Raw genomic sequence first — 12,760 nt, forward strand, 5'->3', positions numbered from 1 at the left:
GCTTCAGTTTCTCCACTGTGTTGGTGGACTGGTGTCATATTTCTAGGAAGCAGACAAAGCTAGTAGTGGGTTGTTTTTGTTCTTTGAGGTCCTGTAAATATTGATTAACTTTTTTCTAAGGATAAGTAATGAGTTTTTTCAGCTTGAAATTGATTTATTTTATGATGATAATAAATAATTAATACTAAATTACAATAATTAATTAGTTCTTCCTGAAGCTGATAGGATCTGGGTTTCTGGAAGTAAAACAATGATCTTAGTTAGCTGAAGGTTGTTAAGGTCATGTACTTGATTTATACCTAGTGCTTACCTTCATTAGAAAGTGTGTTATGTGTTAATATGAAAGGAAAAGGCATCCACTGAAAAGCAGCTGCATTCTGTTGCTAGGCTATGCAATATTCATAACTTGTGAAATAATTTATGAGAGTGTTTAAATGTATATTTGCAGAGATCAGGCAAACCTAGGGTGTAGGTGATCAAGTGATCCTGTGAACCTCATCCTTTTAGCAGAATGGTTCTAAGTAATAAAGTTCAACATTTTTCATTTGTGGATCAATTTTTTAAAAACAATAATTACAGAAAATCCACTGGAAATCGTTCTGTATAACCAATATCAGTCTACTGTCTTTTACTAACTTTGCTTAAGTCTCAGTAGTCCACTCACTACCCTACTGGATTGCTGGCTGCATCCTGCAAAGCACTATTACAATACAAAAATGGGCATGTCAAGTATTTCCTTTTATGGATGGTATGGCTAACAAGAGGAATGCATTATTAGTAGTATTATTCTTGATATGTGATTAAAAACTGTGAAGTGTGTTTGTCATTACCCATTCTTGGGAGTGTTTTTATTCTATTAGAAGTGAAAAAAGCTCTTACAATGCAATTGCTTTATTTTTTCACCCTTGGTATTTAGTCTTGCTTTCTGTTCCTTGTGTTCTAGAGTGCTTCCCAGTGTGTTTTTAATGACCTGCACTGGTGATTCTTTTGGCCTGTTCTTGCCTACTTTCCACTTACCTTAAAATATATCCTCAGTATTTGCAAAGAGTATTGCTGTAATTTTCTGTTCTAGGTGCTTTAAAAATTGAGAGAGGAAAATCGAGACATCCACAAATTTTTTTTAGTACTTCAAAGTGTAATTTGTGGTTCCATCTTAGTCTTACAACACAGTTTTGATTTGATTCTCCTAACAGAGACACCTATGGGGAACTGAAAATTGTCAAGATACCTGAAAGCAATGAAGTTACAAGTACATTTTGCAGGATTGAAGCTATTTATATTTATATATCAGCCTTATATCCTTATATATCAGCAGTATCATCTAAAACAGAACAAAACTTTGTTCTTGTCTATTCTGTTATCCTAGGCTATGTCCACTGAGAGTCAGAGATGGCCTCCATTACTGTCCCATGATTGTCCATATTGCTTAATTGCTAGCCAGCTCCTTGGTGCAGGTTTAGTCTCTGTGACCAGTGCTGATCCAAAGCAATGTCCATATACAGCTCTTAGAGTTAGTGTAAGCTGGGAGGTATTTCTGGTAGGCATTGTGGCTAAAACTGTTTTGAAGTAGGGGTGAGAAAGAAATTAAAAAGCTTCTCTATTGAGGTGAAATGCACTGGTGCCACTTACCCCTGGGGCTGGAGGATGCTTCTGGCTCAGATTATTTACAAGAATGAAGCCCAAAATCTGCCCTATGTTGGGAGTGTATTGCAGCATCTGCTGTGTGCATATGTAGGCCCAGGGAGGTATCTGCTTCATCTGCTGTAGGCAGCTGTTCCTAGGCCAATTTCCTAAGTGTGTGGTGACTTGGACACGACCAGTGCAAGGTGGTTAGAGTTAGTGCTACTTTCTCTGCATTAACTGAAGGGAGACTTGATGCCCCAAATTAGTTCAGACTCCAGAGTAGCACTGAGTTAATATCTGGTCATGTGCTCCAAGCTTTGCTTCTTCTCAGGTCTGAATACTTGATGCAGTAGTGGGTTGCCTCTCTTGCCCTCTTGCTTACTAAAGTAATCTCCTTGTGTCTCTTTTCAATAGTTTGTTTGACTGTTTTGAACCCCAGTGGGGTCCTGGGCATGTAGGAAACTTGAAAATCCAATTTTCCCTTGAGCTTTTGGTCTCTTTATAAACTTCTCTCATTTTGATGCTGTTCATGCAAAGGACAGACCTATTCATTAACAGTTTTCATGGTTCTGCAATATCTCTGAGTTTGTGTAGGAGCAAGCTTGCCTAACTTTTATTTTCCTGTCAGATCCTTCATACTTGCATTTCTGTTGTTCAGTTTTGACTGCTGGTATGCATCTGTATATTAATAATATAATAATAATGGCCAGTCTTCGCAAGCGAAGATTTGGGAAAGGTCATAAACCCTTCGAGCCTGTGCAGTGGATTTTTTAGGTGAGACACAGCGTGCGCTGAACTGAGCCCACCCTTTAATCCTGAGGTTCATCTGCCGGGGCCGAGCAAAGCTTGGACAGTGGCAGTGAGGTCCCCAGGACGTAGCTGGATTGCCATACAAGGCTGACGAGCTCCAGCTGCCCGGGGGGCCGGGAATTGAACCCGGGTCGCAGCAGTGCGAGTCCTGCACTCTAACCACTAGACCACCAGAGGCCCCGATCTGTATATTAGAGGGGAGAATAAAACTCCTCCAGTGGAATATCTTCTTTGGTGCCATTTTTTATCATGTTGTTTAAGCAGTTGTTTTGACAAATTCAGATGGACAGTTCTCTGCCAGCTCTTTCTAACTGCTTTTTGTTTCAGAGCACTTGGTATTACATGGCTGGACAGCCAGGGATTTGGGGTGGGGTTGTGACTTAAGGCTGTGATAACAGTGTTTAATATAGAGTTGATCCAACCTCTCCAGGTGGAGTTGGTGAATATTGGAGGAACTGACATCGTTGATGGAAATCACAAGCTGACGCTGGGGCTACTGTGGAGCATTATCTTGCACTGGCAGGTGAGAGTCTGCTGCGAGACCTTTTCCTTTCCAGGAATCGTGTGCACTGATCTGCTGGGATTTTTACAAACCTTCTCAGGGTTTTGGTGGCAGAAAATACTGCTTCTATTTTGGGCTGGTAAATAAAGGCAGGCTGGTATTTGGTTTCTACTCGCATTCTATTGGCTGCCTCCCATGATACGTATCTTGTATGTGCTCAGTTGTACTCAGCCTCTCAGTTTAGTTCCTGCTGGTGTTAATTGCAGGGGGCTTTTCAAGCTGAAGCTTTGTGTTTATATTTCTTCCTCAAAGGATTGAGGCAGGTAGTTTTTTACTGTCTAGGTAGCTGTGTTTGTCTTGCATCTTGCCTGCTGCTGAGGTTTGTTAGTCTCAGAGATTGAATTGTTCCTGGTTTATCCAGGTGTCTGGGAAGATCATTGAATTTACTTGGAGGGACTTTGACAGATGCGTATGGGTAGTACCCAAACAACAAACTACTTTTGTTGGATAATCAGATATCCACCTCTTGCAGAAAACCTGTGCAAACTGTAGTTTTTGGGTTTATTTACTGGTGGAACCACAGCACAAGGCATAGACAGCATCGAGGAGAGAGGGACGATTGTAATGTAAGAGTAATGTGTTATTACATGAAGCATTACTAATTCTTGTAATCAGTAGAGTGCAAAGATGCCCTGAAGACTCCTATTCCCAAATTTTGTGTGAGGAGTTGGAGTTTGATTCATAGCTTTTCATGGGGAAGACCCTTTCATGATTTGTGAAATAATTTTGCTTTGTAAGCAGGAAAAGTGGAGCATGTGTGTGTAAGGTGTAGTTGTTGCTGTCTTGCAGGTGAAGGATGTCATGAAGAACATCATGTCAGATTTGCAGCAGACCAACAGTGAGAAGATACTGCTGAGCTGGGTTCGGCAGTCCACGAGACCTTACAGTCAGGTCAACGTTTTGAACTTCACCACAAGCTGGGCTGATGGACTCGCCTTTAATGCTGTCATCCATAGACACAAGTAAGTAGGAAACAGCATATCTTGTACCTAGAGAAGTAAACAGCTTTTTTCCTGTGTCTTCCTGCTTGAGCATTTGACAGCTTCTAGCCTGTTTTGGTGATTCATTGTCTGGTTGTTTGTCTTTTGTTGTGGTAACAATAGCAGCGGTGGGATACTTCCAGAGCCTTGCAAAGGCTAGAGCCAAGGCAGGAGCGTAACACTCAGTTCCTGCACATGCACGAACACTCGCTAATTGGAGTGGATTTTCATCCCACTTAGTATGCATTATATAGTGAGTGTGTTGAAGGGATCTCTACAGGGAGAGGGAATTTGACCCATCTTCTTCACCTGTACTTCCTTCCTTCTGCCTGCCCTCCTCTGCAAAGAGAAACATTTCTTCAATCAGAGTTTGCTGTTTCATTTCAGTAAGGAGATACAGAAGCTTCAAAACAAAGGAATAAGAAAGACTGTAGCTTTTCTGGTGTTTTTTAATATATCTTGCATGAAAGACAATGTATGCACTTCTTTCAGGAGAACTGTTGGGCAGAAGAATCAAAGGGTAATAGAATACTTCAGGTATCTGTAGAGTATTCATTAGTTTGTTCATTATACTTTATAAAGGATTGTGTTAAAGCCTCTTTGTACAGATCTTTTGTGTTCTTTCTGATTTTTGGAGAACTCTTTGGTAGTTTAAAGAACTATGAAAGAACAGACTCCTATGAAACTTGCATAGCTTTTTATACTTTCTTTTAAAAAAATTTTTCTTTCAGATTTACTGGAAAATATGTTATAATCCAGTGTAATTGAAGTCAGCTCATTGCTCATTGCTTTGCAAGGTCTGACTGTTCTTAACCGTAGTAATGGTAAAATAATTTCTGTAATTTAACCAGACCTCCTGGCCATCAGGTATCTGATACAGCAAATACTTTACAAATACCCATAACTTCTATACCCAGCAGATACAAAGCGTTTGCAAAACATAAGTTCACTTTGAGCCTGCTGTTCTCTGCTCTTAAAGTGCCCATTTGGCATGTGCTAACTGAAATGGGCTCTGTCACAGGCTTGCTGGCTTCAGGACTGGTCTGCCCTGATGTACCCTCTGTGCCTGGTGAACCAGAGCTGGCTTGTGTCCAGGCTGCTCAGGTGTGTAAGGGGGACCTGCACCACACTGAGGGCTCCTGAAAGTTTGGAAGGACTGTTATGCAAAGGCAGAGCAATACTAGTAAAGGTCTTGCTGGAATTTATCACAAATATCACCATGTCCCTTCTCTGGATGCGGTGAACTGTAATGGTGGTTTTCCTGCTGGCACATATGCCTCTAGTGGTTTTACTCAGGTGCTGAGCATGTGAAGCTTTGTGGTAGAGAGTGTGCCAGCTTTAGACACAAATGAGGCCTAGGTGACCTGAGGGGAAGCAGGGAAGAAAGAGGTAGCCAAGTTGGTTTCAGGCTGTTTGTTGTCCTTATTTCTTGAGCCTGTGTGCTTGAGCTTTGCATGATCTGAAGTCTGCTCTTTTCAGAGCACTGTTAAGTAGCAAAAGCCCCTGCTGAAAGCTTTGACTGAGTAATTGTGCTTTCGTGTGGCCTCCTAAAATCTCTGGGTCTGCTCATCTCTGAGCCTTTTATTCCCTGTTCCTTGGAGCCTGACAGCTGCCAGCATGTCAGAATTCAGCTTTGCTGTCCTTGGGCACAAGTCCTTTAGCCAGGGAAGCACCACATTCTGTGAAGTTTTGACCTGGGTTTAAATTCAGGTCATCTCTGGAAGAGAAACTTTAAAAGCAGTTGCAAAAGAACAAGGGGTCTGGGACAGGTTGCAGAAGTGGTAGGACAGCAAAGCTGCTTAGCTTACCCAGACACTAGTGCTTCCCTACCTAAGGGGCATTTTTTCAGTGTTGCTTTTTTATTTTAGTTTAAATTGACACTTAATGGGATCCACGAAGATTATCCTCTTTTAAGAGACTTAGTATCTTTCTCTTTTTCTATCTATGAATAATTGTTAGCTCTTGGTTATGGTATCTAGTAACTTTTTGTAACACCTGCAGCACTTAAGTGACCTATTACCTCATATAATTTTATTATCATTTTACTGTGCTGGTCTCTTTTTTCATTTCCTGATATTAGCTTAGTTCCTCTTTGAACTGAATTCTACTCTTTTGTTCAATTTTCTCACTCATAGGTAAATACCTGGATTGCAATTTATTAAAACTTGTGTTATCGTGTCAGTGTGCAGGTACTGCATGTGCAATATATTGATTACAATGTGTTTTTCAAAGTCGGAGTCTCTGCTAAAGCTTTACATGAATCTATGTGGTTATCCTTGTTGCTCTTGCATGGAGGTACCGTATTCCATAAGCTTCTATGCTTCTGGCTTTTTGCTTATCAGATCCAGCTGGCTTATAGCCTTCCCATTTCACAAATGTAATGACTTGATAGATGATAAAGGATACTCTTAGGTCAATTCAGAACTGAATCAAATATTAAAAGAACGAAAGGCAAGCTTGTCTCTTCCTCCTCAAGTTCTATAAAGTACAGAATCAATAGCAGCATTTTGATGAGAAGCCACTATTGCAGGAGAACAGAAGGTTATTTTAATGGCTGTGTAGCCTAACAGCTCTGCTAGTGTAGCACTTGGCTGATCCTCCCCTGTTGGTGTAGGTACTGCTAGGAATGGGGGCCCTATTTGCTCACCCTGCTTCCTGCTCTGTGTTCTGCTCTTTCCCCTTGAGACCTGCCAGTGTGTTCTGGGTGCACAGCTGGACTGGAGATGTCATTGGGTTAACACTGATCTTAAATGAAGGCTGTTGACACTGCAAATCAATCAGCTCCTTGGCCTGATTTGCATTGTGACTCAGGAACGCTTGTGATGGGATTTTTTTTTTTTTGTAGTCTGTCTTTTATTATGGGAGTAGGAGGGGGATGGGGAAGAGTGAGCGAGTGGGGAGGAGACTGCTGTTGCTCCTGGCTGGGATGGCCTGGAATGGCCACACTGCAAGTTGGGAACAAGGCTTTCCAGGAGCAGAGTGACTCTTGATTACTCAGGAGTACCTGATGCAGAAAATGTGTAGTACCAATAATGCTGTGTAAGAAACAGCTGAAGAAAACTGGTTCTGGGATAAATTTTAAACCAAGTTTATGTATTCTTATTAGTAGTATTTGATCTCCTGTTGCAGTCAATGACTGTGTTTAAAACACATAGAATGGAAGGTTGGATGTTGCGGTGGACATGCAGTCAGTTAATTGGTTTGTGATTGTCAGATTGTCACTAAAAAAAAAAAGGCATGTATTTGTATTTATGCATTTGTGTATATGACCTTATGTTGGTATTTTGTATATATGTGTTTGTTTATATTACTTGAGTAGCTACCATCTTATCCATAACTCGATATTTTGTATGTTACGGAATTTTTTTTTCCTAGATAAAATTTACTTTCTTCCTTGGTTTGTTTTTACTTTTAGACCTGAGCTTTTCAGCTGGGACAAAGTTTTAAAAATGGCCCCTGTTGAGCGAATGGAAAATGCTTTCAACATAGCCAAGAACCACTTAGGAATTGAGAAACTGTTAGATCCTGAAGGTAGGATATAGTTACTTTACTTGACAAGAGGTTTTTCTGAGCTCTCTTGAAAGAAGTTTCTTCTGTTGACATTAACTATGAATAAAAATTCCATCATTTTTGTTTTGAGCCTTTAATTTTGGGTTTAAAATAATGTAATTTGTAGGGTAAGGGTATGTCTGTGCGTGCTTCTGCTTTGGCATTTTGAATATTAAGATTCAGGTTGATTTCCTATTCAGAGAGTGGATAAGGAAGCTGAACTTGGTACCCTGACTTACTTTCATTTTAGGTAGGAGCTGTACTGCAAGGGTGTCTGCTTTTCAGATACAGTAGAGAATTATGTAGAATGGGACATTTTAAGGGCCTTGATGTGTTATTCTTTATATATACACTGAGTAGCAGTAGCTCCCAGTGCTATGAGTACATAACTGGGTAGGAATGCTTACCAGGAAACTTTTACAACTCTTTTTTTTAAATACTGAGCTGTTGCTCTGCTTTGAAGTGAGCATCCAAAGACTTATTCTGTAAGATAAGCTCTGAAACTTTGTAGATTCAAGCACCACCTTTCTACTAAAAAAAAAAAAAAAGTATTAACTGAATGGGTACTGCTCATAACCCAAGAGATAAGTGAACCGGAGTCAGTGAAACTCTATCAATATGAAAAATAAGAAAATTGACTGACTAATAATGGGAGTGGGAGTAGGGCCCAAGTGGAAATACTTTTTTTTATGGATACTGTCCCTGAACTGCGTTTCTGCTTGGGAGATGCTTAGAATAATTTCCCCTGAATGGTTTGTATTCCTTAGCAACTTTATGCCTGGGCTGTTACTTCAAAAACATCAAGCCTTTTAATGTGAATTCATTTCCAAATGTAGAATTTTTTTTTTTAATTTTCTTTTCTCCTTCATAGTACTTTGAATATATGTCAAACCTGGTCTTTAAGGTAAAAGCTTACTAAAGACTACTCAACAGGAGAACCTGTGATGTGCACAATATGTGAAGTCTTACCTGTGTTTTAAGTAATAATTTAGAAAATCGGCTTCTTTATTTATTTTTCCCCATATCTTCTTTTTGATGCAGATGTTGCTGTACAGCTTCCAGACAAAAAGTCTATTATTATGTATTTAACCTCTTTGTTTGAGGTCCTTCCTAAGCAAGTCACAATGGAAGACATTCGGGAGGTGGAAACTCTTCCAAGGAGATATAAGCAGGAATGTGAGGATGGAGAGTTCAACGTGCAGCAGGTGTGTTTATCATCAAAGTCAGCCTGTGATTTCTTAAGTTGTAATTTTAGCTAACCTTCATGTTTGTCAGTTATCTCTGAAGCATGCCTTCTGTCTTGGACAACACAACTGGGAAAATATGAAAAATCTTATCTTCTTTGTCATTAACTTCAGTCTTTCTGTCTTCCTTTTTCTTTTATGATTCATGTACAAAATCCTGTGTGTTAAGGTATAAAGTTCCGTTTGTGTTATGCTTCTTGCTTTTGCTTCTCTTTCTCATATGTCTTGACCAGCTGAAGAGGGTGGTCTGAAATCTTTAACTGAATTTGCCATGGAACTTTTGATGGGTAGTGATAGTGATGAGGTTTTGTTTGGTTGTGAGATTCACTGTTAAAAGAGCAAGATTGAATTCTATCCAGATTTTTTTATTTTAAAATGAAAGTTCATTAGTAGTGACTCTGACCTTTCCTATTAAAATGTATCCAATGTTTACTTGTAACATTTTGTGAAGGACTAAAAATTGTTCTGTTTTTAATATCTTTTGGGAAGGCATCTTCTGTGCACTTCTAAGACAACCCTTTTCTCTTGGCTACCTAGACTGTAGTACTTGAAGAGGACCAGGACAGTTCTAGAGCAGAGACTCCCAGCACAGTGACAGAGGTGGATATGGACTTGGATAGCTACCAAGCTGCTCTGGAAGAAGTTCTTACATGGTTGCTGTCAGCTGAGGACACGTTTCGGGAACAGGAGGAAATATCTGGTGATGTTGAGGAAGTCAAAGAACAATTTTCCACTCATGAAGTAAGCTTCTCTTGAAAATTCCTTTGTGGTTTGATTTCTTTGTATGTCTGTGTAAGCTGCAGAACTTCCATTTCCTAGTCCTTATGCAAGACTTTCCATTCTGTTTCTTTTGTCTGTATTTTTCTAAATGAAAGGCACCTCTAACTGAATGTAGCCTACATGTGGTTGGGTTTTTTGTTTGTTTGTTTGTTTTTAACAAATAATGGCTGCTTGAAGGTGAAAATGGACCTTTTTAGAAGAACTTAGAGTGGAACATGCTTTGAAGCTTTAACGTATTTTTTAAAATCAGCTTTTGGTGGGCAGTTTACTGGTGTGCTTAATACAAAGGCAGTCTGATCCAGACTGAGTCGTGCTTACCTGCTACCAACTACTAAAAAGCCTGGTCAGCCTTATGTCACTTGCTGTTGAAAGAGGGCAATGCTGAAATTGATAATCACGTCAATTTAATTCAGTGGTCTCCTTGTGATGGTTAGGGTAGTTTGTTTCAGAAACTTGTGTTGATTCTTCCAAATTATTCTTGTTTCCAAATTATTTTGTTTTGACTCTGTTCTAAATCTGGACAGGTGTGCTAATGTTGATAGAAGTTTAAAGTGTCATGTTAGATGTTTTAGTTTTCTCCAGTGTCAGCTTACTGTATACAATAACATATAAAATCTGAATGCTGATCAATATGAGGAATTTCTTCCTTGTGCTACAGTTTTAAAGCCATGCACCAAAGGAAGAGGTGTTCTAGCTTTATGGTAAATATATGAATTTTTGAGTGTTAGTAACTGATAGGGTTCTAATTGCTTTCCTACAATACATTTCAGATTTTATGTTCTGTTGTCCATAAGTAAGTTTGTTTCATATTCTTGGTGAATTTGTTCGAAGGCTGTCTTCTACCAAACAGATCTTTCATTGAGGTGGTCAACTTTTTTTTCTCAATTAATTCTGTTTTACTGGCTCCAGACTTTTTGTAGCTCATGGAAAATCTTTTGTCAAAGAGAGGAGCGGATCTATGTTGTTTCTGTGTTTGATAGTACCAGCTCATTCTACAGCAATGTTTCAAGCATGACAGTTTTTTAGGATATTTATGAATTCATAAACTCCTGTAGGACCCCATGCTGATATCTCTGCTTGTACTATTTTCAGGGGTTTATGATGGAACTGACTGCGCACCAGAGCAGTGTTGGCAGTGTTCTGCAGGCTGGAAACCAACTGGTGGCCCAGGGAAATCTGTCACCTGAAGAGGAGTTTGAGATTCAGGAACAAATGCTGCTGCTGAACTCCCGCTGGGAGGAACTCAGGGTGGAGAGCATGGACAGGCAGTCCCGGTGAGTCGTGGCACATAACCTCTTCTAGAGGCACACACCGACTTCTGGTGCTTGCTGTGCCTTGGAGAAGTCGGTTTGCATCTGTTTGTAAGAATGTTTTTTAGAATTAACACTTCAGTTTGTGACATGAAATCCACTTTCATACTTTCCAAGGTGAAACAAAAGGAATGACTTTAACTGGTTGGGGTGGTTTTTTTTAATAATGTAAACACTTTGAGACTGTTATGCTATGTAGATGTGCCAGACTAAATATGTGGTATCTAAATGCAGTAGTTACATAAACTACTGAAAGAGTATTAAAAACACATGTAAGTTTCTCTATAAAGTGGATGTGGATAGCTATGGGTATTTACACAGCTAAAAACCATTCAGAAGAATTTTTTTCTGCCTGTGGGTTACCAAGGTAAGAGCTGCATTTTGTTGTGACTCTCAGCAGAGGGTTTATTAGCAGCAAATCCCTGATGGAAGAAACAATCACTGATATAAATTGCATAGTTCATGAACTTTTTTTGTTGAGAAAGAGAGAAGGAAACAAGAATACTGAAATGTGTTCCTTAGCTTAATGCTGAACAGTTTATTTGGCGCTAGGTAACTGTTTTATGAATGGCCTTACTGCTTTCCTATATGAACTAGAATTTAGTTTCTTTCCTGGGAAAGCTGTTTCTGAAATAACTCAGTCTGTGCTTCCCCCTGCAGCCTGCATGACATGCTGATGGAGCTCCAGAAGCAGCAGTTGCAGCAGCTATCTGACTGGCTGACAGTCACAGAAGAACGCATTCAGAAGCTGGAATCTCAGCTCTTAGCGGAGGATTTGGTGTCCCTTCAAAAACAGCTGGAAGAACATAAGGTAAACCTTTTTGTCTGCTATGTAATATGTATGGGAGAAGTATCTGAAAGATGTGTACACTAGTGGGTTCCTTAGCTGAGAAACTTGATTGTGTCAGAAGTCATACATGGCTGCATTTGGTGTTGGGAAAAGGAGGATGATGGGGTAGAAAGGAATTGGAAGTCTTAACTGAAGGCTTGGGCACTGCTGACTATTATATTTGCTTCATGAAGGAAGTGAAACCTGTAGGGAAAATTGTTATCCTTACTTTGTGCAGAGACAAAGACCTCTCCTGGTAAATTGTTGGTGTGAGGAACAGTATGTACTATGTATATACTGTGGACAAACTTGCCCTTAGTGACTGGCAGGCATGCTTGAGACTTGCAGATTAAAGTAATGTGGTATCAGGAAGGGCTTTCCATGTCAGTGGTTCCAGTCCCTACTTTTACAGGAATTGCATCCTAAAGGGGCGCATAGACACTGCTCTCCGATGTGCATAATATTTTGGAAGTAGTTTGTCTCTCAATTGAGTTTTTGGATGCAAGTCCAGCCTTTTTATCCTGCAATAATAAGGAAGAGATGTGAAGGAGAAAGATATTTGTCGTGGTTGCAGCTTTAGTTTCTGTGCTTAGTGCTGAGGTTTGACCTTCTTCCCAGCATGGGACATACCTCACAGAACAAGAACAGTGGACTATTTTTGGTCTGTGTAGTTTTCTGTCCCACATTTTCATTCTTTTGTCTTCAAAGTCTGGGAAGTTTGAGGCGTGTTGTTCATGGAGTAGCTTAGGATATGTGGGGATGAAAAGTGACATTTATAGTACTGTAAAGGTTTATTGATCTTGCAGAAATATTTTACAGGTAGGCTTTAACCATGGAATCTGTTATTCTATAATTTTATTGTATGAATATTTAAATCTTCATATTGTTTTAAACTAATCAGAACTGCACGTTTTCTGTAGTTCTTAACTATTGTCTTTGAACATCATGATCAATTATTACACTGTTGGTATTTATGGGAATTATATTGTCAGCTCTTAACAGATGAATGTTCTTAGTGATTTTTCCCTGTTTGGCATGCCCTATGGTACTTGCTTATTAACAATAACAGCTTT

The 12,760-nt window shown here is 39.6% G+C and overlaps 1 protein-coding gene across 3 annotated transcripts in view; it reads left to right on the forward strand.

The window, feature by feature from the left end:
- The window catches only part of UTRN (utrophin), a 369,967-nt gene that overhangs the window by 73,925 nt on the left and 283,282 nt on the right, over positions 1-12,760 (forward strand). For all 3 annotated transcript variants that reach the window (XM_064649024.1, XM_064649025.1, XM_064649023.1), the window contains exons 5-11: positions 2,864-2,956; positions 3,785-3,957; positions 7,391-7,506; positions 8,566-8,729; positions 9,306-9,509; positions 10,641-10,822; positions 11,519-11,669. In XM_064649024.1, coding sequence (XP_064505094.1) covers positions 2,864-2,956; positions 3,785-3,957; positions 7,391-7,506; positions 8,566-8,729; positions 9,306-9,509; positions 10,641-10,822; positions 11,519-11,669 — 1,083 coding nt within the window. The remainder of the gene's footprint in view (positions 1-2,863; positions 2,957-3,784; positions 3,958-7,390; positions 7,507-8,565; positions 8,730-9,305; positions 9,510-10,640; positions 10,823-11,518; positions 11,670-12,760) is intronic.

The sequence above is a fragment of the Pseudopipra pipra genome, chromosome 3, assembly GCF_036250125.1.
Source record: "Pseudopipra pipra isolate bDixPip1 chromosome 3, bDixPip1.hap1, whole genome shotgun sequence".
Taxonomy (NCBI): Eukaryota; Metazoa; Chordata; class Aves; order Passeriformes; family Pipridae; genus Pseudopipra; species Pseudopipra pipra.